This window comes from Bubalus bubalis, chromosome 3 (genome assembly GCF_019923935.1).
Source record: "Bubalus bubalis isolate 160015118507 breed Murrah chromosome 3, NDDB_SH_1, whole genome shotgun sequence".
Classification (NCBI taxonomy): domain Eukaryota; kingdom Metazoa; phylum Chordata; class Mammalia; order Artiodactyla; family Bovidae; genus Bubalus; species Bubalus bubalis.
Window position 1 is genome coordinate 124,262,396 of NC_059159.1, and position 27,892 is coordinate 124,290,287.

General features: G+C 48.2%; 1 protein-coding gene across 3 annotated transcripts; it reads right to left on the bottom strand.

Annotated features, from left to right (window-relative positions):
• Nucleotides 1-10,625: 10,625 nt before the first annotated feature.
• On the bottom strand, nucleotides 10,626-27,106 carry IGFBPL1 (insulin like growth factor binding protein like 1). Of its 3 annotated transcripts, none has more exons than XM_044940053.1 (5): nucleotides 26,590-27,105; nucleotides 16,767-16,876; nucleotides 15,980-16,096; nucleotides 13,902-14,056; nucleotides 10,626-12,283 (listed from the first exon to the last, which is right to left on the bottom strand). In XM_044940053.1, exons 1-4 carry the CDS (start codon nucleotides 27,035-27,037, stop codon nucleotides 13,907-13,909), a joined length of 825 nt encoding a protein of 274 aa, XP_044795988.1. In that variant the 5' UTR covers nucleotides 27,038-27,105; the 3' UTR covers nucleotides 10,626-12,283; nucleotides 13,902-13,906. The 3 variants fall into 3 exon arrangements, 2 of the variants coding, with proteins under 2 accessions (XP_044795988.1, XP_025137536.1); XM_025281751.2 differs by having other exon boundaries at nucleotides 13,898-14,056; nucleotides 26,590-27,103; XR_003108228.2 differs by having other exon boundaries at nucleotides 13,852-14,056; nucleotides 26,590-27,106.
• Between the last annotated feature and the right edge of the window lie 786 nt (nucleotides 27,107-27,892).

The window sequence follows — 27,892 nt, forward strand, 5'->3', positions numbered from 1 at the left end:
AAAGTGAAGTCGCTCAGTCGTTTCCGACTCTTAGTGACCCTATGGACTGCAGCCTACCAGGCTCCTCTGTCCGTGGGATTTTCCAGGCAAGAGTACTGGAGTCGGGTGCCATTGCCTTCTCCTTGTTTAGCCATGGACTCCCTTTATTTGTGCCAGATGAACTCTTAGGAGCAACTGCAACAAAGAAAGCAATTAAAATGAAAGCTACTGTAGTTAAAGCTGGGATGGGGCTGGACTCTGAGTCTTATCCACCTGCACCCCAGCGCCCTTGGTGGGCCTGTGTTACTTCTATGAAACCTTAGGAGTCTCTGAAAGACAGATAAAAAATCCCTGATCCAGACCATGGCTCTTAGTTCTTCCCGCTGGTCCAAGGACTTCCCAGTGAATTGATTGATGTCTTAGTGGGTAGACTCTTCCAGGGGATTGGAAGTCATCAGGAGTTTTAAATTCAACCCCATAATCTTGGTCCCATTCTCCAGCGACATACCCTAAAAATCAAGGAAGCTTTTCTTCTAAGTACCAGTTGCTGGCTGGTTTACTTGCTTGCATTACTTCATTTTGCTACTGATTTTCCTTAATTTGAAAGAAGGTGGACAGAAAATGCATATATATAACCATTCCTTTAAAATAATCTCAGACAGCCCTAATTTCAATCAACTAATGAGTGGATAAACAAAATGTTTCCATGGAATGTCTCTTAAACTGTTCAGCCTTAAAAAGAAAGGAAGTACTGACACATGCTACAATATCGATGAACCTTGAAACCATTATTCTAAGTGAAAGAAATCAGACGTATAAGACCACATGTTGTATGATTCCATTTATAGGAAATATCCAGAATAAGCAAGTCCATAAGACAGAAAGTATATTAGTGGTTGCCAGGGGCCAGGAGTCGGGGTGGGGAGGGAATGGAGATAACTGTTAATGGCTATAGGATTTCTTTGGGGGAAGTTTGAAATTTCTGGAATTAGTGATGATGGTTGTACAACTTTGTGAATATACTAAAAAGAAACTGAATTATATACTTTAAAGGAGTGAATTCATTAGTTAAAAATTAAAACAAGCTCACACATTCTGCTTGCAAGTCAATTTTGTATCAATAGTCTCTTGCTGATGAACATTTTACAGAGTCTTAGGGATGGAAGGGACCCCAATAGTCTATAATCCCCTGCATAATATTTCTAGTTTTGATTTTGTTTTCTCTCACCTGGGTGACAAAGTGCAACTTTAAGACCTACAGATAAAAGTGCTGGCTTCTGCCTAGAGCCAGTCTATTCGAATTCTCATTTTAAGGCTTCTACTGGCATTGTCCCTCCAACTCTCACCAAAACACACCAGCCCTCAAGCCAAACTCAACATCAAGGCCATCCTGACATGCTGGGGTTTGAGGAATTTCAGAACTGAGAGTTCAGTATGTTTGTTGTTAGTCTCACAACTCCATTCCCCAACTGATGGGAGTGAGTCAAAGTCAGCTAGAGCATGATACAGAAACAACGCTGATCCCCTCTCTCCTTGTCTTCCATCTTTCTAGGCCTTGCTGCCCATGGCTCACTGTACTTTTAGGTCCACTCAGCCTTGTGAACGCACCCTCATCATCTCTTTAATACCCCATGTCTGACCTAGGCATCAAGATGATTTTGTTCAGTATCTTACCTTGGAGTTGGCCTGAAATTGCTTCCTATGGATTCAGTGTCCATTTTGTCCCCTCACCTCTGCTTCCTAGGGTCCCCTTTTTCCATTTGACTAAGGCTGGAGTGACTCTTACTGCCCCCTGAAGTGCACCTTTTACCTATTTCTCTTGGAGGCTGTTGACACTTTGCACAATAGTGAAAGTTTCTTGTGAGTGTTTGGGTGGCTGCGTTGGTGGGGCCTCTAATCATTAATGTGCAACATCTCAATAAGTTAAAAGATCCATCCCTCACTTGCTTCTCAATACTTATAAGCCAAAGAGGAGTTTGGTAGAGGGCATCCCAGTGCAGAGTGGGACTGGGAAAGGATAATCTTCTAGGTTCCTCATGTGTGTGCTAAGTCACTTCAGTCGTGTCTGACTCTTTGCTACCCTATGGACCGTAGACCCTCACTTCACCCTGAAATTCTGAGAGTAAGGGGTCACGTAGGTCAGATTCCCAATCAGCACAGCCTCTGCAGACTCTCAGCACTCATCCCGTTGCTCTGAATGCAGACAGGTGTGAGCAGGGAGGTTGAACCAGGCATTATTGCCAAATGTAGACTCTGCCTGCATGACTTCACTTGGTCATAAACACTGCAGTTCCAGGACGTCCACCCACTCAAAAAACGTAAAACAAGTGCCTTGTCAATCACTATGCCTTACGTGCTTTTGAAGTCTTACAATAATCCTATTAAGTAGGCAGTAGAGTTACCCCTTTTATCAGATAAGGAAAGGGAAGCTGAGAAATTTTGTATGCAACTCATTTGGAATCATTTTCCCATGTGCCTGTGCTATGAGCCAGAAGGGAGTTGTGATACTGTCAATTATAAGTATATATTCAGTCTTCATCCATTTCTGGCACAGCTCCTAAAACCTTTGGAATTTACCTATGTGACCAGAGTGATAAAGTTGTCATTACTTTGTAATTACAAATAAAAACATTATTGGGGTACAGTTGCTTTACAGTGTTGTGTTAGTTTCTGCTGTACAATGAAGTGAATCAACTCTATGGATACATTATACCCTTCCTCTTGGGCCTCCCACCCACCATCTTCCCCTCAGCTGAGCTTCCTACACTATACGGTAGATTCCCCCAGCTATCTGTTTTACAACTGGCAGGGCACGTACGTCAATTCCCCTTTCCCAGTTCATCCCACCTTCCTCCGCCCATGTGCACGGTTTCATTCTCTATGTCTGCATCTCTATTGCTGCCCTGCAAATATGTTCATCTGTACCGTTTTTCTAGATTCCATGTATATGTGTGAATATACAATATTTGTTTTGTTCTTGCTAACTTATTTCATTCTGTATGACAGACTCTAGGTCCATACATATCTCTATAAGTGACCCAGTTTCTTACCTTTTTATGACTGAATAATATTCCATTGTGTATGTGTACCACATCAAGATCCATTCATCTGTCAATGGACATTTAGGTTGCTTCTGTGTCCTGGCTATTGTAAACAGTGCTGCTATGAACTTTGAGGTGCCTGTGTCTTTTTGAATTATGGTTTTCTCAGGGTATTCTGGAGAAGGCAATGGCACCCTACTCCAGTACTCTTGCCTGGAAAATCCCATGGACGGAGGAGCCGGGTGGGCTGCAGTCCATGGGGTCGCTAAGAGTCGGACATGGCTGAGCGATTTCACTTTCACTTTTCACTTTCATGCATTGGAGAAGGAAATGGCAACCCACTCCAGTGTTCTTGCCTGGAGAATTCCAAGGACGGGGGAGCCTGGTGGGCTGCCATCTATGGGGTCGCACAGAGTCGGACACGACCGAAGCGACTTAGCAGCAGCAGCAGCCCCAGGGTATTCTTGCCTGGAAAATCCCATGGACAGAGAAGCCTGGCAGGCTACAGTCCATGGGGTCGCAGAGAGTCAGACATGACTGAGCGACTTCACTTCAGGGTATATGCTCAGGAGTGGGATTGCTGGCATCTTTTTCTATGTTAATGAAGTGACTCCTGGGCCGTAAGCATGAGGGCTGATTGCCAGGAGAACCAACCTTGCAATCAGAGGTCTGGACTTTCAGTCCCACCCCTATGACCTCTCAGGAGGGCAGAAGGGCGAATCAATTGCCAATGGCCAATGATTTAATCATTCATGTCTGTCCAAAAGCCTCCATAAAACCCCAAAGGACTGGCTTCAGGAAGCTTTGGTGAACATGTGGAGACTCCAGGGAGAGAGGGGAGCTTGGAGAGACGTGGGAGCTCCATGCCTTGTCCATGTGCATCGTGTCTGGCTGACTTCCTGAGTTACATTCTCTTATAAATAAACTGGAGCTCTAGTAAGTAAAATGATTCCTGAAGTCCATGCTCTAGCAAATTAATTGAACCCAAGGAAAGAGGGGTTCATGGGAATCTCCAATCCAAGCTTGTCAGTCAGGAGTACAGGTGAGAACCTGGACTTGTGACTGGCATCTGAAGTTCGGGGTGTGTAGGGTGGAGAGACATCCAGTGGCCCTGACCCTTGAAAGGGACCTGTCCCCATCTCTGGGTAGATAGTGTCAGAACTGAGTTGAATTCTACTCCCTGCTGGTGTCTGAGAATTGCTTGTTGAGAAATGCTGGGCTGGAAGAAACACAAGCTGGAATCAAGATTGCTGGGAGAAATATCAATAACCTCAGATATGCAGATGACACCACCCTTATGGCAGAAAGTGAAGAGGAACTAAAAAGCCTCTTGATGAAGGTGAAAGAAGGGAGTGAAAAAGTTGGCTTAAAGCTCAACATTCAGAAAACGAAGATCATGGCATCCAGTCCCACCACTTCATGGGAAATAGATGGGGAAACAGTGGAAACAGTGTCAGACTTTATTTTTCTGGGCTCCAAAATCACTGCAGATGGTGACTGCAGCCATGAAATTAGAATCAGAACCCCTTCTGAGTTCACACACGTTAGCGTTGGGTCCAGGAGATAGGGGCGAGGGAGGCACACCAAGAGTACATCTAATGAAACGCCAAAGTCTGTAGAGCCCACAGCCCTGCCAACAATCCCAAACACCCAGCTTCTTTGCTGGAGCCATCGGGGCTGCTGCTGCATCACCCAGACAGATTCCAGGCCATTTAAGAGCTTCAGTTTGGGTTGGTTGTATTATGGGTGTGAGACTGACCTCTGGTGGCTACTTTGTTAATTAATTTGAAGGCTACTTAATTAATTTAACTCAGATGACTATTATATCTACTACTGCAGGCAGGAATCCCTCAGAAGAAATGGAGTAGCCATCATGGTCAACAAAAGAGTCCGAAATGCAGTACTTGGATGCAATCTCAAAAACAACAGAATGATCTCTGTTCGTTTCCAAGGCAAACCATTCAATATCACAGTAATCCAAGTCTATTCCCTAACCAGTAACGCTAAAGAAGCTGAAGTTGAATGGTTCTATGAAGACCTATAAGACCTTTTAGAACTAACACTCAAAAAAGATGTCCTTTTCATTATAAGGGACTGGAATGAAAAAGTAGGAAGTCAAGAAACACCTGGAGTAACAGGCAAATTTGGCCTTGGAATACGGAATGAAGCAGGGCAAAGACTAATAGAGCTTTGCCAAGAAAATGCACTGGTCATAGCAAACACCCTCTTCCAACAACACAAGAGAAGACTCTACACATGGACATCACCAGATGGTCAACACTGAAATCAGATTGATTATATTCTTTGCAGCCAAAGATGGAGAAGCTCTATACAGTCAGCAAAAACAAGACCAGGAGCTGACTGTGGCTCAGACCATGAACTCCTTATTGCCAAATTCAGACTGAAATTGAAGAAAGTAGGGAAAACCACTAGACCATTCAGGTATGACCTAAATCAAATCCCTTATGATTATACAGTGGAAGTGAGAAATAGATTTAAGGGCCTAGATCTGATAGATAGAGTGCCTGATGAACTCTGGAATAAGGTTCGTGACATTGTACAGGAGACAGGTATCAAGACCATCCCCATGGAAAAGAAATGCAAAAAAGCAAAATGGCTGTCTGGGGAGGCCTTACAAATAGCTGTGAAAAGAAGAGAAGCAAAAAGCAAAGGAGAAAAGGAAAAATATAAACATCTGAATGCAGAGTTCCAAAGAATAGCAAGAAGAGATAAGAAAGCCTTCTTCAGCGATCAATGCAAAGAAATAGAGGAAAACAACAGAATGGGAAAGACTAGAGATCTCTTCAAAAAAATCAGAGATACCAAGGGAACATTTCATGCAAACATGGGCTCGATAAAGGACAGAAATGGTATGGACCTAACCGAAGCAGAAGATATTAAGAAGAGATGGCAAGAATACACAGAACTGTACAAAAAAGATCTTCACAACCCAGATAATCATGATGGTGTGATCACTGACCTAGAGCCAGACATCCTGGAATGTGAAGTCAAGTGGGCCTTAGAAAGCATCACTACGAACAAAGCTAGTGGAGGTGATAGAATTCCAGTTGAGCTATTCCAAATCCTGAAAGATGATGCTGTGAAAGTGCTGCACTCAATATGCCAGCAAATTTGGAAAACTCAGCAGTGGCCACAGGACTGGAAAAGGTCAGTTTTCATTCCAATCCCAAAGAAAGGCAATGCCAAAGAATGCTCAAACTACCACACAATTGCACTCATCTCACACGCTAGTAAAGTAATGCTCAAAATTGTCCAAGCCAGGCTTCAGCAATATGTGAACCGTGAACTTCCAGATGTTCAAGCTGGTTTTAGAAAAGGCAGAAGAACCAGAGATCAAATTGCCAACATCCGCTGGATCATGGAAAAAGCAAGAGTTCCAGAAAAACATCTATTTCTGCTTTATTGACTATGCCAAAGCCTTTGACTGTGTGGATCACAATAAACTGTGGAAAATTCTGAAAGAGATGGGAATACCAGACCACCTGACCTGCCTCTTGAGAAATCTGTATGCAGGTCAGGAAGCAACAGTTAGAACTGGACATGGAACAACAGACTGATTCCAAATAGGAAAAGGAGTACGTCAAGGCTGTATAGTGTCACCCTGTTTATTTAACCTATACGCAGAGTACATCATGAGAAACGCTGAACTGGAAGAAACACAAGCTGGAATCAAGATTGCTGGGAGAAATATCAATAACCTCAGATATGCAGATGACACCACCCTTATGGCAGAAAGTGAAGAGGAACTAAAAAGCCTCTTGATGAAGGTGAAAGAAGGGAGTGAAAAAGTTGGCTTAAAGCTCAACATTCAGAAAACGAAGATCATGGCATCCAGTCCCACCACTTCATGGGAAATAGATGGGGAAACAGTGGAAACAGTGTCAGACTTTATTTTTCTGGGCTCCAAAATCACTGCAGATGGTGACTGCAGCCATGAAATTAAAAGACGCTTACTCCTTGGAAGGAAAGTTATGACCAACCTAGACAGCATATTCAAAAGCAGAGACATTACTTTACCAACAAAGGTTCATCTAGTTAAGGCTATGGTTTTTCTTGTGGTCATGCATGGATGTGACAGTTGGACTGTGAAGAAGGCTGAGCGCTGAAGAATTGATGCTTTTGAACCGTGGTGTTGGAGAAGACTCTTGAGAGTCCCTTGGACTGCAAGGAGGTCCAACCAATCCATTATGAAGGAGATCAGCCCTGGGATTTCTTTGGAAGGAATGATGCTAAAGCTAAAACTCCAATACTTTGGCCACCTCATGCAAAGAGTTGACTCATTGGAACCAAAGACTCTGATGCTGGGAGGGATTGGGGGCAAGAGGAGAAGGGGACGACAGAGGATGAGATGGCTGGATGGCATCACTAGCTCGATGGATGTGAGTCTGAGTGAACTCCGGGAGTTGGTGATGGACAGGGAGGCCTGGTGTGCTGCGATTCATGGGGTCGCAAAGAGTCGGACACAACTAAGCGACTTATCTCATCTGTTCTGTTAATTATGGGAACACTTCATGTCATCCTTAGGTTTCAGACAGAGGACAGCTCACTCTGGCACACCACACACAGCACATCCGTGCAGGCGTGCATAGTGGTTAGAGTGTTTCTTACAAAATGCTTTTTACAGTTTAATCCTCTTTGGGGCTGTTCACGCCTACCTTCCAACCTTGCTTATGCTGTTTCTCCTTCCTCCCTCTCCCAAAGTCAGCCCATTGTCTCGGAGCCCTGCTGGGGACCCACCTGCTGGGGGACCATCCTGGAGGTATCCTCCTCCTCCAGGATGCTTTCTCTGACCATCTCAATCAAGCCATCTCTGGCCTCTCTGAACTCACAGCACCCATTATACCTTTAGTCTTGCCTTGTGGTAGCTGTTTGTTAGTGTGTATATAATGAAATGGGTCTGATTTTCTGTCCCATCATGTCTCCCATAGACCTCCAGCGTGTCTGACCTCTCTCCCTGCATCCTTGCCACCAGGCACACAGCCCTCAGTAGCCCCTGCAGAGTGGACGGTGCCCGTCCATTCCCACATGGGACTTTCAGGGCAGCAGCACAGGGCAGTGATGCTGACCTCCCTGAGCTGATGAGGAGAGGAAGGCTCCTAGAGTAGAGGGAAGTACCCCCAGACCCACAGACCATGGCAGGGTTTGACCTTGGTTCTGGGTCTTTCAACTTCAAAGCTAATGCCCGTTCTTCCTGAGGAATGAGTGGGGCACCTTCACAAGCAAGAGACAGGAGCCCTCTCTTCTCTTCAGAAGCCCTCTCTGAGCCAGGGCTGCGACTCTGGGGGTGTGAGCAACAGTAGATCCCTCAGCACCAAGCAGGGCCTGGGTCCCAGCTGGTCCTCTGCAGATGTGTGTGGTGGGTGGATTTACCAAGGGACATGAGAGAGGCCTCTGTTCCCCACCCCCACCCCACTCCCTAGTATTGATACTAATGATTTTTACTCTTTCCCCCGACATCCAACCATTCCCTAATATCATGGGGGAGATTAGGTGAAGGAAGAGGCAGCCACAATGAAAGGAGACACAGGCACAGTCAAGGCTGAACTCAGAGGCAGCCCTGACTGTAGAAACATTCCCGCCCCAGGAGAGAGGTGTTGACTTGAGGTGAGAGTGGGCAAGTGTATTCAGTTCTGAATTCAGTATTCAGCTGCAGACGCCACGGCACTTTTGTTTCCCTTAATTAATTAAAATATCATATAATAATGATTCTCTGATTTAATGTTCAAGAGGCTCTGGTGAAGGCTGGGGATGAGGAAATTCATTAGAGGGAGACTGTTCACTGTCAATTGATTTGCTCACTCTTATTAATTTTTTTGCATCATGCATCTCTAGGGCAGAGGGGAAGGCAATTTTTTTAAGATAGGATTCATTTCACCCTAAGACGTGAAGAAAAAAAGTCATTTTGAGTTAAAAAATAAAACCACCCTTTTTTGTTTAAGATGGAAAGTGAATACCTTTGGGATTGAACACTAGCTTTTTGACTTCTTCCTCAAGCCCAGTTATAACCCAGCCGACAACAGCAGACTGAGATTCAGGCCCACTTCTTATAGCATAATTCCAACCTCTTCTGATGACACTTAGGGGTGTGGCCAAAAGCCCACCTGCCACGAGAGCTCTCAGCCACCACTGGTCGCTAGTCCCTGTGCACAAACTACATCGCACTTCTCCACCCCTCTTCCTTTTGTGTGTTCCTTGCTGAGCCTGGGGTCTCCCACACTCACTTCAATCCCCCTCTCAGATGGTACCTCTTCCAGGAAGTCTTCCTTGATCTCCCCCTACTTTGATCACAAAGTAGACACCCTGTGCTGTGTGGCAGGATGGCAACCTTGTCCCACTCATCGCCACTTCAGTCTCACCTGAATGCAAGGCCCAGGTCGCACACACCTTCATGTTGCCAGGGTTTGCACTCTTCTGTTCTCTGGAGAATGCTATTCTGGGTGCATGTGGGAGGTAACAGAAAGCAAATCTAAGTGAAGGAGTTAAACAGTGAAAGTGAAAGTGTTAGTAATGCAGCTGTGTCCGACTCTGCAATCCCACGGACTGTAGCCTGCTAGGCTCTTCTGTCTATAGAATTCTCCACAGTGGAGTGTGTTGCCATCCCTCCAGGGGATCTTCCCAATCCAGCGACTGAACCTGGCTCTCCCACATTGCAGGCAGATTCTTTACTATCTGAGCCTTATACAGTGGGAGACACCATTTCAGAGGCAGCAAGAAAGTTCTGTCTGGCAGTAGATGATTAGTTAGGGCTTGTTAAGAATTGCAAGCAAGATGACTGGGCAGGACTGTAACCACAGCCCAGATGTGAGAGGTAAGGAGGATTCTGATGAAAGCAGCTGATGTAGGCAAGCAGGAAAAAAAAGGGGGGGGGGGCATGATACATAAGGAATGATGGAGAAGTATCAGTGGGGCCTGGACCCACCTACAGCAGTTTCAAGCACAGAGACCACAAAGACTGTCCCTAAAAACAGTTATTTTTGGAGTGCAGAGGTTATGTGACATCATCACATGTATCAAAATAGGGTAGAAAACTCAGGCTCCGAGGGAGTCCTGTTTCTGAGTGGTAACTCAGAGCACATATCTAGCCTCGGAGAGGTCCTGGGCTCTCACAGTGGAAAAGTGATTAGGTAGGAACAATCATATTAATCTATGTTTTTGGTTTTGGTGGAAACTTCACACAGTGTAACATTATTACTTTTTGTACATCATTACAATGCTGAACCCAGCCTCCTGCAGCCTTGAGGCTTGGCCCTGTCACCCAAGGGCTGCATCCGTCCTTCTCTCTGAGTCCACATCCAGCTCTCACCGGGCAAATTTGAGGTGATTCAACTGATTTTGCTGAATGTGCTTATCAGCAAATGCATATGCTGTTCTCCCCAGCCACAGTTCCCATTTCCTCTGACATAGTTTCACTAAATGTCTTCCCAAGCCATCTCCCAATCACTCAAATCACAGAGGAATTAACCACAGACTTGGACACAGAAGTCACTCATTGGGGTGGGGCGGTGTGCTGTGTAGGAAGGGGATGTGAGCTGGTCCCCTAGAAGGCCCAGCCTCCAACAGACAAGCACAGCTTCCCACTTGTGGTCAGTTTCAGTTCTGACTTTATTCAAAGAAGGGGTTCCAATGTTTTAAAGTTTGAAAACCACTGATCTAGTTTCATTCCCTTCTTATTCACATGAGGAAACTGAGGTCCAGAAAGTGAAGGGGACTTGCTCAGGGTCACCCAGAAAGATAGGGACGCATTCCCAAATGAACCTCATGTTTCTGGAGTCCCGGGACAGTCCTATGCTGTGTTCATTAGGGTGATGCCACCCCAACAGTTCAGATGTGGAATAGCCAGGCTTAAAGGAAGAAAATGCAATTCCAAAAAGACTCCAAAATGCAATGCTCAAAGTGAGCGTCATGAGAGTGTTGGTTTAAAAGTTGAGACAGACCCCGAGGAGAATCCCTGAAACCCATGGAACTGGCAGCATCTTCCTTCTCATGGATACAAATTGTTCTGAGAAGTAGCACCATGGAGTGGAAAGGGTGCCAAAGAGGACCAGGCGCCCTCAGCTCCAGTCCTTCTCAGAGGCTTTCAGACCTCAGGCAAGCACTGTACTCTCAGAGCTTGGTTTCTTCATCTGTAAAGGGGGAGGGACATTAGTGCGCATCCTACCTGCCATCCCAGAGATGGAAAGTAACCACAGACAGAGAAGCGTTTCGTGAAATTTAACAGCTATCCACATGTGAGATCTCAATTTTGATTTTAAAGAATTTTACTCGTCACCCAGGGGATCTATTTCTTTAGCCAGATATTACTCTCCGTCTTTCTTAAGAAAAAAACAAGCAAGTTTTGTTTCTGGGTGACCTCAGAACATCTCTAAGTAAAATATACTTTACTACACTCTAATCTACAGTCCAGAGAGAGCAGTTGACTCCTTTTTTTACAATCTGATGTCCAAAAGCCAGGTCTCCACTGCCTGCTTGGTTAGAGAATGCTGGGCTTGTTAATAAGTGGATATCTTAGTCCCCAAATACCCAGCCTCTGAGCCTGGTTAAGTGTTCCATCTAGGACTAAATCTCTTTAAAATGGGAAAATAGCAGGAATAGATAAGCTATAGCCAGCTCTCCACACCCTCATGTGAAGCAATATATTTGTTTTTGAGGGAATATTTTTAAAAGAATGCTAAGACTACACTTCTCATATTTTTTCTGTAGGACCATCTTACTCCAGGATGGCAGTGTTTGAAAGGACATAGGTTACATACAGTCCAAATAGCACATTCACAGCTGAAGAGACCAAGGCCCAGAGAGGGAGGGACCTATCCAGATCACACAGCAAGTTAGAGGTCAGGCAGAGGACAGCAAGACCTTCCCCATCCTAAAACACACACTGTCTGTCACAGAGCTCCACTAATCAACCGTGGACAAATGAGGCAGAGTCACAGCTGACACACACTTTGGCCCAGCCCTGTAGAATTACATGGACTTAAATGTGACCTTCCCTTGGAGGGAGAAGCTAAAAAAGAATTCTCACAGAGCTGTTCATTTCACAAGTATAAAAAGGCTACATGCAGTCTGTTTTCCCAAGGTGTGTTTGCCCTGCTAAAAACTACATCTGCATACGAATCTAGTTTGCATCTAATGTTTAAAAACATACAAAAGGGGTCATCTACAAACACAGTTTTTCTAATTCTTCACAAAGTGAAATGATCCATGACTTGACTTTTCCGTCATCCTGTGATCAAGTTTCTAAGACCCTAGAAGAAAAGAGGGGAAAAAAATTAGAGAAAAGAAGCCTGCTCTGCCATAGTCAACTACATGTTAGACCGAAGGTGGGGGTAATGACCCTAACTTTAAATCTCTCTCTCTCAACCAAGAGGGGTGCTGGTGGGAGCAGAGGTGCCTAGGGGGATCCCAGAATTACATGTAAGACCTATGGGTGGGCATTTCAGAGAGGCAGATTCCAGCGTAATATGAGGAAGAACTTTCAATTACTGGAAAAATCCACAGATGGTTTATTGGTGGTACAGAGCTCTGTGTCCCCGGAGTTATGCAAGCAAGAGCCAGCCTATTCTGCAGGCTGCAGAGAAAACTCAAGAGCTGGGCAGTGGCAATGGCTTAAAATTCCATGACTCTTTGTGACTTCTTTTGAAAACTCAACTATAATAGACTATATTCATAGCCTGGTATCATTTCTGTTTTTAAAATATAAATATACACTTATTTAAAATATGAAACATATATATATACACACACATGTGTATATACATAAGTATACATATAGGGAAAAAAATCCTGATAGCTGACTTTTTGATACATATAGGTTTCTATTTGTTGTTGTTTAGTCACTAAGTCTTATCCAACTCTGCGACCCCCATGGACTGTACCCACCAGGCTCCTCTGTCCATGGGATTTCCCAGGCAAGAATACTGGAGTGGGTTGCCATTTCCTTCTCCAGGGTATCTTTCTGACCCAGGGATCAAACCTGCATTTCCTGCATCGGTAGGCAGATTCCTTACCACTGAGCCGTATATATAACAATACACATATATAAAAAACTAAAAGTATCAGGAGGGCAACTGTAAGAGCCATCTCCTAACTCAATTTCTGATTGATGATTTTACACATTACATTTTCCTCCCTGTTTCTAGAAGCTCTAACTACTTGCTGCTGCTGCTGCTAAGTCACTTCAGTCGTGTCGGACTCTGTGCAACCCCATAGCCGGCAGCCCACCAGGCTCCCCCATCCCTGGGATTCTCCAGGCTCAAGAACATTGGAGTGGGTTGCCATTTCCTTCTCCAATGCATGAAAGTGAAAAGTGAAAGTGAAGTCGCTCAGTCGTGTCCGACTCTTAGTGACCCCATGGACTGCAGCCCACCAGGCTCCTCCACCCATGGGATTTTCCAGGCAAGAGTACTGGAGTGGGGTGCCACTGCCTTCTCCGCTGACTACTTGCAGAGCTACACATAAGGGAACAGAACCAGGAAGCTCAGACTGTCTCCTTTGTGCATGTTTTCACCCGGGCACCGTCACAGTGACCATGTCTGCCCTCTCAGCACCCTCACAGGGCAGACTTGGAGGAAATATTCCATTCAGCCTCAGAAACAGCAAAAAAAAATTAGTGGTCTCTTTCACCTGGACACCCGTAACGTTCATAGCTCTTGACTTGGCATGCTAGTGGGAAGCCCAGCATGATATGTGTGTAGAACACACCAGAGTCTACCTGCCAACTGTAATATGTTCTGCTCTTGGTTTGCATTCCTCTGTCTCCCTCAATTCAGTATTTTTCTTTTTATTTATTATGCATGTTATAACTCATCTCAACCTCTTGTGACAGAGGTGTACAAACTCAGATGACTCGAAACACGCACGTGCCCCCATCACAGGCGGTCATCTGGAGCTGGGAAGCGGGGTGCTCTGTACTGACTCCGATCCACCACGGTCACCGTGCCATGCGACTGGGCCTCCCCGACTGCGTTGGCTGAATGGCACTGGTACACCCCCTCATCTTCCTTCCTCAGAGGGTTGATCTAGAAGTTAAACAGGCAAGTTTATACAGTCATACACAACACAGCAAAATCGCTTACTTAGTTCATAATGATCCTGAACACTTACAGCTTTTGGGAATAAGACAGAGTTCACCCTCTTATTTCTCTTCTTGTCTTGGCTGCTGGGACAGAGTTAAACTTCCTTCTCAGTACCCTCTCTATCCTGGCTCTCATTTTAATGTTTCCTGCATCCTGCCTTTTACTGAGAGCAACCTGGTCCTTTTATTGAAGGTGACAGGTATAGATTCTAAGGAAAATGTGTGTGTGCTCAGTCGCTCAGTCATGTCTGACTCTTTGTGACCCCATGGACAAAATAACACCTTTCCCCTGCCTCTCCCTGTAACAAAGCAAGGGAGTATATTAGATTTGAAAAAGCCATGGACCCAGTTGCATCCTGAGCCTCTGAGCTGGGTGGAGAAGTTGCCAAACCTGGCAGAGATGGGGAGGGAATCAGAAGGGCACTCTGGAGAGCCCATCTCACACCCCTGCAGAGCAGATGCACAGCAGCGCCCTCCTTTCTGGCTTTCTCTCATCAGAACAGTGTCTCTCAACTGTGAGTCCCTACAGACCTGAGAGGGTTTATGCACCCTGTCTCATTTTAATCCCATCATGGCTGAAGGGGAGCATCATTATCCTCACATTACAGAAGACTCACCAGTAAGTCACAGATGTTAGGGTCACCAGACATGGTCCAGCCCAAAGCCCCCTTTTTATGGCTGTGGACACTGAAGCTCAGGGAGGTACAGTAACTAGCCCCATGTGGGCCCTTATCTCCTTTCTCCATCACCCTTTCAAACACAGGACATTCCCTCTTCTCAGCCACACCGCTGCATGTGGCATGGGAGAGCCCTGGAGGAGGATGGGAATGTGCTGTCCACACCCACCCGGCCCCCAACCCTTACTACTCCCTTTATCAGCTGTGTGGTCTTAGTCAAGTGTATTTGTTTTCTATGGCTCTGTTACAAATGACCACACGCTTAAAGGCTTAAGACAACACAAATTTACTATGTACACCTCTTGAAGTCAGACGTCCAAATGGGTCTCAGTGGGCTAAGGTCAAGGTATCAGCAGGGTTGCCTTCTTTCCAGATGCCCTAAGAGAAGCATTCTAGAGGCTGCCTGTAGTCCTTAGCCTGTGGCTCCTTCCTGCATCCTCAAAGCCAGCAACAGTAGTTCATGTCTTCTGACACTGCCATTTCTGGCTCTCTCCCCTGCCTCTCTTTTCTACATTTAAAAGACTCCTGTGATTGTATCAGGCCCACCCAGATAGCTCAGGATAACTTTATTGAAGTCAGTGATTAATAACCTTAATTCCATCTGCAGCCTTATTCCCCTCTTGCCATATAACATATCCACCAGTTCCAGGGATTAGGACATGGAAATCTTTCTGAGGCCATATTCTGCCTACCAGTGAGATCATTTCCGCTCTCAGGCATTATACTACCTGCCCTGCTTTCCTCACAGTTACTGCAGAGCCCAGGGAGAAATGGATAAGAACATTTGAAAGGTGTAACGTGTCACAGAAATATAAAAGGTGCTTTATAAGGGCTAGTCAATAACAGCCAGTGAAGTGAAAGTCACTCAGTCATGTCCTACTCTTTGCGACGCCATGGACTATACAGTCCAAGGAATTCTCCAAGCCAGAATACTGGAGTGGGTAGCCTTTCCCTTCTCCAGGGGATCTTCCCAACCCAGGGATCGAACCCAGGTCTCCTGCATTACAGGCAGATTCTTTACCAACTGAGCCACCAGGGAAGCCCAAGAACACTGTAGTTGGTAACCTATCCCTCCTCCAGCAGATCTTCCTGATCCAGGAATTCAACCGGGGTCTCCTGCATTGCAAGTGGATTCTTTACTAGCTGAGCTACCAGGGAAGCCCATGAGTATCAACAAATGAGATACTCACCAAAACCCAGGCCGTGGCCTCATGGTCAGAAGGGCCCCCTTGCACCTGGACAGCTATGTTGATGTGGTCCCCAGGCAGGTCCTCCATTACCTGGGTGCCCTCAGGAGACCGTGTGACCTACAGAAGGCAGAAAAAGCAGGAGTGATTTAGAAAAATCGTTTCTGAATAAGGACCACCCCACAGACATCCTCACTGTCTTCACCTCCCGGCTGACTTGAAGGCTGAGACCCTAGTATCTCATTCCTATTAAACATTAGTTTCTTCTTAAGCCTGAATATATGTACAGACAGCACCCCCTGCTGGACAGCAGAGATACAGACATCACCACCACCAGAATTTCATGGCCCTTTTCAGGGCTGTTGAGATAAGGAAATAACATAGGCTGTGCTCATCTCCATCTCTCAAAAACTGAGCTGCAGGAAGATCTAGTTTTAGAATAGGATCAGGTCACCTTCCACCAACAAAGTCTTTCTAAAACCCAGATCCAGTAGAGGAGGCTCTAACTTCATCTCAGCTGACCTAGGCTAGATAAACAGCAGAACTTCCTGGACAGCTGAGTGGCAAAGGGAGCAAAGAGCCACACCCCTTCTCTGGGGAGAGCTTTGGGGTAAAAGTTTTAAATCATAAATCTGGAGGCAGAGGAATGAAACATATTTTTTGTAATCCTCCAATTCACATAAGAGATAAACACACACACACACACACACTTAAAAACATTTATACCTTCCCCCAGCCACACACACACACATACACACACACATGCAGAGAAGTTCTTGGATATAAATACCTTCCTCCATGTGACAACTGGGGTGGGCACAGCTCTCACCTCACAGGACAGGTACACCTGTGCCCCGGTGACATTGTGAACACTCTGGGGTGGGGTGATGACCACAGGAGCTGGGAGAAAAAGACAAGGGAAGACAACCTTGACCCTGGCCAAGCCCTTCACCTCTAAGATCCCCTGCCTGCACATAGCATCTTGGGGCAGGTGAGACCTCCCCACACGGAAAGGACACACTCAGAGGCAAGGAATCCTAAAAGGGAGTTCTCCTTAGACCTGAAAGGATGCCTTCATCTCCTCCTTCATTGCCTCTGTTCTACCAACAGGAAAACAGGGATCCAGAGAGGAAAGACGACTTCTGTCTGTGGTCTCATCGCACTCCCTCCCAGGACCCCTCCCAGGATCCCTCCCAGCTGCCATCTGCTTACAGCTCAACTACACGACAGGGTGGCAGGCTCTGGGAGGGGCTGCTGTCTTCTAACACAGGCACGGCAGAGTCTTCTAACAGATGGGCTTTTCTCCTTCCGCATCGAGGGCGTTCAAAGAATAATGCCACAAAGCACAGCTGCCCTCACCCCCTGCTGAGACCCCCTGCGGTTCAAGATGCTCATTTGCATATCACAGGCTCCACCAACCTCCCCATCCCCATCCTCAAGGGCAAAACTGCAGGCATGGATGCTGAGCTTCGCTGCTGCCAGAGAAAAGTAAATCAGGGAATTGGGCAATGTGGTGCTAGGCTGCCAGGACTTTACAGAAAAGACGGAGGGCGTGGGCTTGCCAGGTGGGACGGGAAAGCACACGGCATTTGAGTTAGACATTCTTTTTTAAATGCTTATTTTATCATTTATTTGGGTCTTAGTGGTGGCACTGCATCTTTAGTTGTGGCACGTGGGATCAGTTCCCTGAACAGGGATCAAACCCCCAGCGCCCTGCATTGGGAAAGTCACTAGACCACCAGGGAAGTCCTGAGTTAGATGTTCTTAGCTGATACTCCACACTCGTTTGTCCTTCTCCCTGTGGCCAGCCCCTACTCTGCTTACACTGGGCCTAAAAGAATTAAGCCCAGCTGCCTTGGCCTTCAGGCCCTCCATCTGGCCCTCAGCATGCTCGTCTGCCCTGCTCTGCCTGTCCTCTATTTGGGATGCACCGCAGCTGCCCATCCTGAGGGCCTGGGGGTGTGTCCTAGTCCAGTACCAGGGATCTGCCCACTTTGACCTCTGAATCTCAGCCTGCCTCACAGTGCAGATGCTTCATCTGGTCTCACCAGCCTACCCTCGCAGCTGAGGCCAGTGTGGTCTTGGGGAGGTGCAATGTGGAGGCCTGGCCAAGAGAACGCTCTCTGCTCAGGTTTGCCGTCTGTAAGATGGGGATGCATGTGTGCTAAGTCGCTTCAGTTGTGTCCGACTCTACAATACTATGGACTGTAGCCTGCCAGGCTTCTCTGTCCGTGGGATTCTCCAGGGAAGAACACTGGAGGGGGTTCCCATGCCCTCCTCCAAGGAATCTTTCTGAGATGAGGATAATATCCCCTGTGTCACAGGGTTGTTGAGCTGATTTTAGTACGTGTTGAGTGTGAAAGTGAGGGTTTAAGGTAGCAAAGTGTGCAAGTGTGGGGCAGGGTAGGCCTGTCAAACAGATGACTCCGCAAAGAAACACGTGGCAAATAAAAGAGTAAACACATTCATCCCTTGGCATCAAATTGCAGAGTCCACGGCTCTTGGCAGTTTGTCTGGTGACTGATGGACATGCCCTCTGCCCTCCACAGGCCAGCCTTGGAGAAGGAAAGGGCCTTTGCCAGCCGAGGTGAGGCTGCAGTGAAAAAGGAGAACAAAGGGAGAGAGACAGAAGGCTGGATGAAGAGCATGGAGGGAAGGAATGAAAGGGCGCAGAAATGAGACAGGTCTGGACCTTCTAGACAGACTAGGAAGCAGACCCTGTCGAACTGATGCCAAAAGATCTCTGGGAAATTGTCTTAGAGCTTCTTATTTCAAACTGGAGAGGCCCAACTCCCAAAGCATGTGCCCGACAGTCTGTGATGGACTCATCTAGCCTCCACTTGCATGCCCCCAGTGATGGAGAGCTCACTTCTTATAAAGCCAGGCCCTTCCATCCTTGACTCTTCTGGTAAGAAAGGTTGTCCTCACCTGAAGTTAAAACCTGCGTCGATAGGTGTAACTCCCACCTATCGATCCCAGGGCTGCCAGGAGCCCTATAGAGCCCTGGTTACCTCAAGTGGCCTCCAGTAAGTTGAATACAAACCCTGCTCTCCTCACCCCAGGCTGTTTTCTTCCCCCTCAGGCCGATCAGCTCACTCCTTCAGCTGTGACCAACCCCTCTAAGCACCACATCTCTACCCACAACCCTGAGTGTAGCCAGTCCCCCGAATAAACCAAGGTTCCAGGCTTCTAACATCACCCGACATGCCCCAGCCACCTGCCAACCACCACAAAGAACCACAGCACCCCTGCTCTATGGCAGAGCCCCATCTGCAATGGGCAACAAAGACAGTCTAATTTATTCACATCCTCCTGCCAGCATCACCTCCCCCGGAGCCCAAACCAGTCCTCAAATGGCTCGCTGTGGGAACAATCAGAACTGCATCTTATTCTAAAGCCCTCAATAGATTCCAAAGGGACACTCAATCAACATGTTTTACTTCCGTTCATGTAGAGCCATAAATTTTAAATGAGATTTCATCAGTCCCTTTCAAGCCTAAATGAATAAGCCAGTAAATCACATTTCATCTCTCTCTCTCTCCTTGCATTTTCCTCTTTTTCCATAACTACAGTTAAAGACCGTCTTGGAAATACTGCCTTTGCCAATAGTTTCAAGCCAGAAAATAGCATTTCTTTTCCAAAAGAGCCCACTGCTTTTGGCAATAAAGTGATATTCAAGCTTTGATTTATTTTTAAATGTATACACAGTACATTCATTCTTTCTAGTGTACAGTTCTAAGTTTTGACAAATGCATACACCGTGTAACCACTACCATAACTCAAGATATAGCAGAGATTTTTTTATCCATAATGGCTCTTTAAAATCAGCCATCATTATCATGATAGTGTGTGTGTGTGTGTGTGTGTGTGTGTGTGTGTGTGCTCAGTCGTGGCCAGCTCTTTGTGACCCCATGCTGTAGCCCACCAGGCTCCTCTGTCCATGGGATTTTCCTGGCAAGAATACTGAAGTGGGTTGCCATTTCCTGCTCCAGGGGATATTCATAACCCAGGGATCGAGCCTGTGTCTCCTGCACTGCAGGCGAATTCTTTACCACTGAGCCACCTGGGAATCCCATCATGATAGTAATAATGCCACCCTTCTGCTTACAGGGGTAAGCCATTTGATCCTTCCAGTAATCTCCCCAGCTGCCATCTGAGGGAGCTAGCCAGGGTTACCCAGCCTTACACAGCAGGGTGAGACTATGAGCCCAGGGGATTCAGTCCCATAACTTCCTGCCTTCTCCTGAGATGACACTTCCATGTCCAACACCCTCTCATCTTCACACCAGTCATGGGAAGTAGGTGCTTTTAGCCCCACTTAACAGATAAGAAATCCAAAGCTCAGAAAGGTGAAGCACCTGAGGGAGCAAAGATGCAAACCTAGGCACTCTGATTCCATTAATTCCACATGAATTTTAAGGGTGAAACATATGTTAGCTGTATGCACTCCATCCCAGAATAAGAATGAGTTCCTAAGGTATTGTGTTGGGGGCCCCCAAGACAAGTCCCAGGATCAATGACTTGCTACGAGGACTCATGGGACTTGGCACAGTTTATTCATAGTGGGATTTATTACAACAAAGGAGATAAAGCAAACCAGCAAAGGGAAAAGAGATTCATGGCGCAAAGGCTCAGGAAACCAGGAGCACGCTTTCAGAAGCCTCTCCCAGTGGAGTCACAGAGGATGAGGCACTTAATTCTCCAGCACAACCTGTGACAACCATATGACAGGCCTCTACCAAGGAGGCTCACTAGACACTCAGTGCCTAGGGTTTTTACTGGGAGCCAGTCCCCTAGGCACCCTCTGCCTGCTGCTGCTGCTGCTAAGTTGCTTCAGTCGTGTCCGACTCTTGTGCGACCCCATAGACGGCAGCCCGCCAGGCTGCCCCGTCCCTGGGATTCTCCAGGTAAGAACACTGGAGTGGGCTGCCATTTCCTTCTCCAGTGCATGAAAGTGAAAAGTGAAAGTGAAGTCGCTCAGTCGTGTCCGACTCTTAGCGACCCCATGGACTGCAGCCTTCCAGGCTCCTCCATCCATGGGATTTTCCAGGCAAGAGTACTGGAGTGGGGTGCCATTACCTTCTCTGTACCCTCTGCCTACTACATACCAAAACTCCAGACTCCCAAAAGGAAAGCAGGTGTGCAGCATAAACCATGCTGATTGTACAGTTCGCATGCAGTGAGTGACTCTTCTCAATTCTGGAGATGGTGGGATGCCTCCGCACATCCAAATTCTCAGTGGGCCTTTCCAAGGATAACAGTCTCAGGCCTGCCACATTTATTCTTCTGCACAGAAATGAGACCCTCCCAACATCACCCCAGGGAGCAGCTCTTGTGAAGATACCATTAAATGGGTGGTGTGTCCATAATCCTGGCAGGATGCTCCCAGTCTTACTGCTCCCAAGGGCTCACTGAAGTGTGGCACTGAGGCCCTGCAACTCGTGACTGCCCTGGGAACTCAGGCTCCGTCCTGTCTCGCCCACACCCCAGTTTCTTCTTTAAAATGGGCACAGGAGTCCATTCTCCCCCCCCTGCCCTCCGCATGGGCTCCTGTGAGGACAATCACAAGAATTCCAGCTTGCATGGAAGGACCTGCAGACTCCACAGGGTGCGCTACCCCAAGGGCAGTCTGTGATGATACTGAGACTCTCTACTGGCCTTTGGGGAGTGGGCTATCGGTGGGCCCTTCCCCGGAGGCTCCCAAGGCCGTGGCCCGCAGCCCTCTCTCTAGAGAGCCCAGCCCACTGCCGCCTGAGCTGCCACCCTTCTGGAAGAGCCAGGGCTCTCCTCTCCACTGTCCTTTGGCAAGAGTCACGTGGCTTTCAGGAGCGAGGATGGTGCCTGGTCAGCCCCGCCTGGGAATCTGCTGGTTTTGTCTCCCTAGCTCTTCCTTGCTAAACACTTGCTTCCTTCTGCTCATGTCAGCTACTGCCCTGGAAATGCTGGGATGGCACAAACTCACCCATCGGGGAACAGACTAGTCACCCAGGTGTACACCCTCGGAGGCAGCACAGAGGGTGGGCAAAACAGTACTGTGCGTGTGTGCTCAGTCGCTTGAGTCGTGTCTGAGTCTTTGTGACCCTGTGAACTGCAGCCCACCAGGCTCCTCTGTCCATGGGATTCTCCAGGCAAGAATACTGGAGTAGGTTGCCATGCCCTCCTCTGGGGATCTTCCCAAACTGGGGCCTGAACTTGGATCTGCCTGTGTCTCCTGCATTGTAGGTGGATTCTTTACCCACCGAGCCACCTGAGAAGCTCAAACACTACCAAGGGAAACCCAAATGCCCCGGGGGTCTGGCCGCCAACCACCGGGCAAGTTGCTAACAATTTTCTCCTTATCTGCAAATGACGATAATGACCATAGCCCCACATCCTCCGGGGTGAAGGGGAAGAATGGATGTGACTGTGTTATTAACCTTGTGGATCTATAGAAATGAAAGGGATCGATATTATTACTATAGTGTGTGGGGAGCTGTCCCCCCACCCCATGGACTGAGTATGTCCTTGATGGCTGGAATAAAAGATCTTTCCTAATGCCTCCAAGATTTGTCTAAAGTTAATGGTGCTTGGGAAAGAAAGAATATCAAAAGTCATCTCCCAGGAACCCATCTGCTCATATGGAAAAGCACACAACCAAAGGGTTTAATAATCAGTGCACTGAACAGCCCCGATAATTTATGCTAATAGTCGCATTACATGTGGAACCAGAAACAGCTTAATCCGACTCCCTGCAGTGTGCGCCTCAAGCCCCCTCCCTCGGTATGAAAGGCTTTTGAGCATGAGGCCCCCCTTCTTTGTCCCTCTCACAAAGTGGCATTCGCTGCATCTCCTGGTTACCTGGTAACACAGGCCTTGCACAGACTGAGATTTCTAAGTGGAGCTGGAATTTCAACCAAGGCGAATTTTCTAAGATTTAGGATCTCAATAGCTCACTGATGCTTCAGGGGTTTGGTTGGCATGGTACCCTGTTCCTATCTAATGCAGCACTCAAAACACGACCTCAACCTGCTGTCTGCAGGACCCCAACCTCCTCCCAGTGCTAGTAAACGATCAGGAACAAAGCAGCTTTTTAAAGTAATGATAACAAAACACTAACATCACCACCACCTTACTGTTGAGAAACGGAACCAATACCTCAGTACAGAATGAAGGTTCACCCCGCAGCACGGCACGCCAGTTCCACAACGAGCCTGCCCCAGACGACTCTGGGTCTCATCTCCTCTGCCAACCAGCCCACTGGGTATTGCCTATGGGCCCACTGTCCACACTCGCCCCAGGAGCTCCTACCTCCTTGCCTTGGTTTATGCAGTGCCTCTCTGCCCCCGCTTCTCAGCCCAGGAATTTTCTACCCATCTTTCAAGCTCCACTCAGCTGCTTCCCCTTGTGTGAAGCTATCCCTGTTCCTCTGAGGAGCCATCACCAGGTGCTGAAACGAGGCACCAGCAGCGAGCCTTGGAGGGGAAAAGGAAGGTGGATTCAGACTGAGAAACTAAAGATTCAAAGGTAGCCAGTTTGCAGCACCTTCCTCATCAAGTTGCCAGCAGGTTATAGATACATGACTCCATCTGAAAAGAGTCAGGAACTGGAGCCCCACCTCGGCCGGCAACCAGTCATGTGACTTCAGGAAACTCTCTTCTACCAGCCTTAGTTTGTCCTTCTATGAAGTGGGAGTGAGACCTGGCCAGGCTAGTTGTAAAAAATCAAGAAAGAAGATGGAATGCAAAGGTGATTTCCAATAGCCAAAAATTATTTTTATGTTGGAACCCAGTGAGTCTTCAATGCATATGTGTTGATCACAGGATTACTCTCGTAATTCGAATTTTGGGGCATTTCAGAGCATAGGAGGAAAGGTCAGAATTTAAGCCTGAAATCACACCAGAGGTATTTGGGTACGAACACTTCCTACACTGCGAAACCTAGTATTTCCGGAGGCTTCATTCCCTTAAAGTCAGGTGCTGGTTTACTGAAGGCACAGGAGAGGACGGGAGAGGGGTGACTTTATTGCCAATATTGAAGCAGAACAGCTGCTGCTCTGACTCGATCTGTTTCCCGTCAAGCAGCGAGGTCCCCAGGGACATCGTTAAAAAGTGCTCCTGCCCTGTTGTCTGAATAAAGACTGGCTCGAGGGCAGCACAGAATGAGGTGCCATTTTCCCTAGCTGAAAAGATCCCTGGTCCACACCTTCCTGCTTCACCAGGGCCCAAGAGCAGGGGCCGCACAAATACTTCAGGACAGAACGCAATGGGATGATAGTGCTGGGGTCTGGGTAGTGGCCAATGACACAGTCGCTGGTAGGGAAGGAAAGCTAAATTGTGGGGAGGCCTGACGCCTGTCACTCCTGGGATCGTTAAAAGCAGCTTCTGAATTACTTGTGTATGGCTCCATAAACATCTTTACTCCCGGGGCCTGTGCCTGTGGTGGGCTCAGAGCCCACAGATCAGAGTGAAGGGGCTGTCACATTTACTTGTCATTTGGTAATTTTCAATGAATTAGGGGTATGGGACCTCCATCTGCCCACACTGTGGTAACCATGGCAACCGCCACCTGCCCGACTTAATACTATCAAGTCCTATCCTGAAACAGTACTGAACAGGGTGCTGGGGACCTGGAAGCCAGTCAGGTTTTACTGGTCACCCTGGTCACCCTGGATGAGTCCCCTGCCCCAAGGGTCTTGGTCTCCTCCGTATAATAGTAGATTGGGTCTAAATGCCTTCAAGGCAGCTCTCTCTTAGAAACAGAGTGCCATTCCAGGGAGGAATCATTTGAGAGCATCAGCACCAGTTAGTCTGGAGACCTGGTCAGCATTTCTCATGTCTCCTGCATGTGGAGTGAAAGTGTTATCTGTCTGGAAACAAAGAGACTTGCCTCAGCAGAATTAACTGCTGAGGAAAGTAGATTGTAAAAACAGATGACAGAAAGGAGAAGGAAGGAGATAGGGCTGTTTAAATGCCACAGGGCATAAACAAAGGTTCGAAGTGGAGGGAGCTCAACAGTAACTCCACAGGGGCTGACACAGCCCCTGGAAGGTGCCAGCCCAAAGCCGCATCCAGGGAAGCAACAGCCAGCTCTCCTCCACTGGGAGCCCCAGTGAGGAACAGCCAGCAGTGACTTGCCTGTGCTCTCCAGGCTGCCTCAGACTCCACAGTGGGCAGCACATTATTTCCAAGTTTCCAGAGACAGGGGCCTTCTTGCCTCATCTCCAACAAGCCACTGGATCTCCTGGACTTGAGGGCATCTAACTGGGATTCTTGGTGAAAGATAATACTTACTAGAAATTCCAAAGGCCATCCCCCACCCCCAAGGCTTCCTTGTTGCAGCTGAAGTCATGACACTGAATGAAGCATTTAGGTCTGCTCTTGGGTCTCCAGTCCCAGGCCAGAACCCCAAAGGTGGGCCTCCTTGGGACTCCTCTGGCACAAGCTCACCTATACTCTCCACTTCCCCCTGCAGGCCGCCTATACAAGGGGCATTTCTCCAAAATCTAATGGCCCAGCAAGGTGCTTGACTGGGCATCCCTATACTAATATTTTGGTTTATTTCTGTTTGGTTTTGAAACATTACAGGTAGAAAGTGAGCAAATACGCATCCATAAATGGCTTTATTGTGATGTTAATGAAGCTTGTGTTTTTAGGTCCCAAGCAATTAATCATTTTCTATTACTTTACCTGAAGTGAAAGTGAAAGTCTCTCAGTAGTGTCTGATTCTGCAGCCCCAGGGACTATACAGTACATGGGATTCTCCAGGCAAGAATACTGGAGTGGGTAGCCGTTGCCTTCTCCAGGGGATCTTCTCACCCCAGGGATCGAACCCAGGTCTTCCATTTTGCAGGCAGATTCTTTACCCTCTAAGCCACCAGGGAAGCCCTTACTTAAAGTGGAACAACTTACTTAAAGTGGGACCCTCTCAATTCTATAAACTTCAGTCTTATAAAACCTGGGGTCTGCTTCTGATGGCACCACAATCTCTTCAGAGCTTAGGTCTCCCAAGGTTTTACCTGTCCTGGGCAAGAGCTTCCTCAAGATTCCCCTCAGGGCAGGACTCCACACTCACTGAACCCCGGTGCCCTAATCCCCCGGACTCCAGAGTCCCAATCTGCAGCTCCAGCTCCTCCTCCTCCTCCTTCTCCTCCTCCTCCAGCATCTCCATCTGCTCTCCCTCTTCATTCACACAACCCACCCCCGTCAGGTCCAAGGTGGGACCCCAGGAAGCTGGACCCAGCGGGAACACCCTGCTTCCCACACTCTCAGGCTTTCGGAGGCAAGTATGCCAGACCTGCAAACAATTGTATCAGTAAGTACTTAAGTACCAAAAGGGACAGCAGGCTCACCAAAGTTACGACCAGCTCTGTGACTGGCGACTCCAAGGGCTTGGTAAGAGAGGGTTCAGGATGTGGACTCCTGAGCCCCCCCACCCCCCACCCCCGCAGACACACCCCTCACCCCCGTCTCCTTGAGTAACTGGCCAGGTGAGAAAACTGACCCCATAGGGAAAACTGAGGCCTGGGCAGAGCTGTCCATCGCTGTGCAACAAAAGATCCTTCACCCCACTCCCCAGAGGGTCAGGGTCCCTCTTTTTCACCCGCCCCAGCACCGCGGGGCAGAAGCTAGACTCACCAAATTCGCAGGGGCCGTCGCGCGCCTTGTGCAGGTGGCCAGGGAGCGCGCGGGGCGCCTGGCGGGCGCGCAGGCGCAGCGCACAAACGCTGGGGTACGACCGGCCGTCGGAGCCGCAGACCGAGCCGCGCTGCGCGCACACGCAGAGCCCGGTGCCCTCGGGCGCGGCCCCCGCGGCGCGGCTCGCACACACGAGCCCTGGGCCGCAACGCGCGCCGGCCCGGCCCCCGCAGCTCGCGCCCTCGGCGCCCAGGCAGCGCGCGCAGCAGCCGCACTCGTCGCGCGCCACGATGCCAGGCACCGGGCAGCGCACGGGCTCGGGACAGCGCTCTGGTCGGCACGGACCGCACTCCGGGTTTCGTCCGCCTGCGCTGCGGAGCCCGAGGCCCAGGGCTGGCAGCGGCTGCAGCACAAGCAGCAGCAGGAAGAGCCTGGGTGAGCGTGGCATGGTCCGCTCCCGGACGGCACTGGTGCCTCTGTTTCGTGCTTCTCTCTGCGCGCGCTGCGCTGCCACCCCGCCCGCCCCGCGACCGCTGATTGGCCGGGCCTGCACCGCCGGGCGCCAGCAGTCGGCTGCCCGGCTGAGACTAGCGCAGCGGGGTGGGCTGCTGGCCTGGCCTGGACTCTGAGATGGAGGGATGTTCTGAGATCCGCTCTTCAGCAACCAGTGGGCTCTTGGAGATCCCGTAGGGGCGGGAACTCGCCCAAGGTCGCTCTAGTAGAGCAAGGATTGGATATACAATCTCCGGATCCAAGGCTGGCTCTAAGTACTGTGCCCCTTAATCCAGAAGGATGCTCTCTTTTATTTTACTTTGTATTTAGTAGTTTCCTAAATTTTATTTTTAAAAAAGGAATCAGATCAGATCAGTCGCTCAGTCGTGTCCGACTCTTTGCGACCCCATGAATCGCAGCACGCCAGGCCTCCCTGTCCATCACCAACTCCCGGAGTTCACTCAGACTCACATCCATCGAGTCAGTGATGCCATCCAGCAATATGGCTTAAAATGTCAAAGTTAACAAGTGAATGTAACTATGAAAAGAGGACCTCCCTTCCACCTGATATCCCAATGCCCCAACCTAGTGTCAAGAGGGCACACCTGTTATCAGGTTCTTGGGTATCTTTCCGGGAATTTTGATCTTTATAAAAGTACGTATGATTGCATAGCCCCTCGCTTTAAATACACACACACACACACACACACACACACACACACACGAATGCCCTACACATTACTTTGTGCTTGGTTTTTCTACCCACAGTATTTCCCATAGTTCCCCTGCCTCTTACCATCTGTGAAATCAA

What these genes read in the sequence shown, in the direction of transcription:
- IGFBPL1 (XM_044940053.1), bottom strand. Translation starts at nt 27,037, where the DNA reads ATGCCACGCTCACCCAGGCTCTTCCTGCTGCTGCTTGTGCTGCAGCCG. An exon ending in CAGTTGTCACATGGAGGAAG is followed by an intron (nt 16,097 to 16,766) that starts GTATTTATATCC and finishes TGCCTTCTGTAG; the next exon opens with GTCACACGGTCTCCTGAGGG. An exon ending in AGGCCACGGCCTGGGTTTTG is followed by an intron (nt 14,057 to 15,979) that starts GTGAGTATCTCA and finishes TTTAACTTCTAG; the next exon opens with ATCAACCCTCTGAGGAAGGA.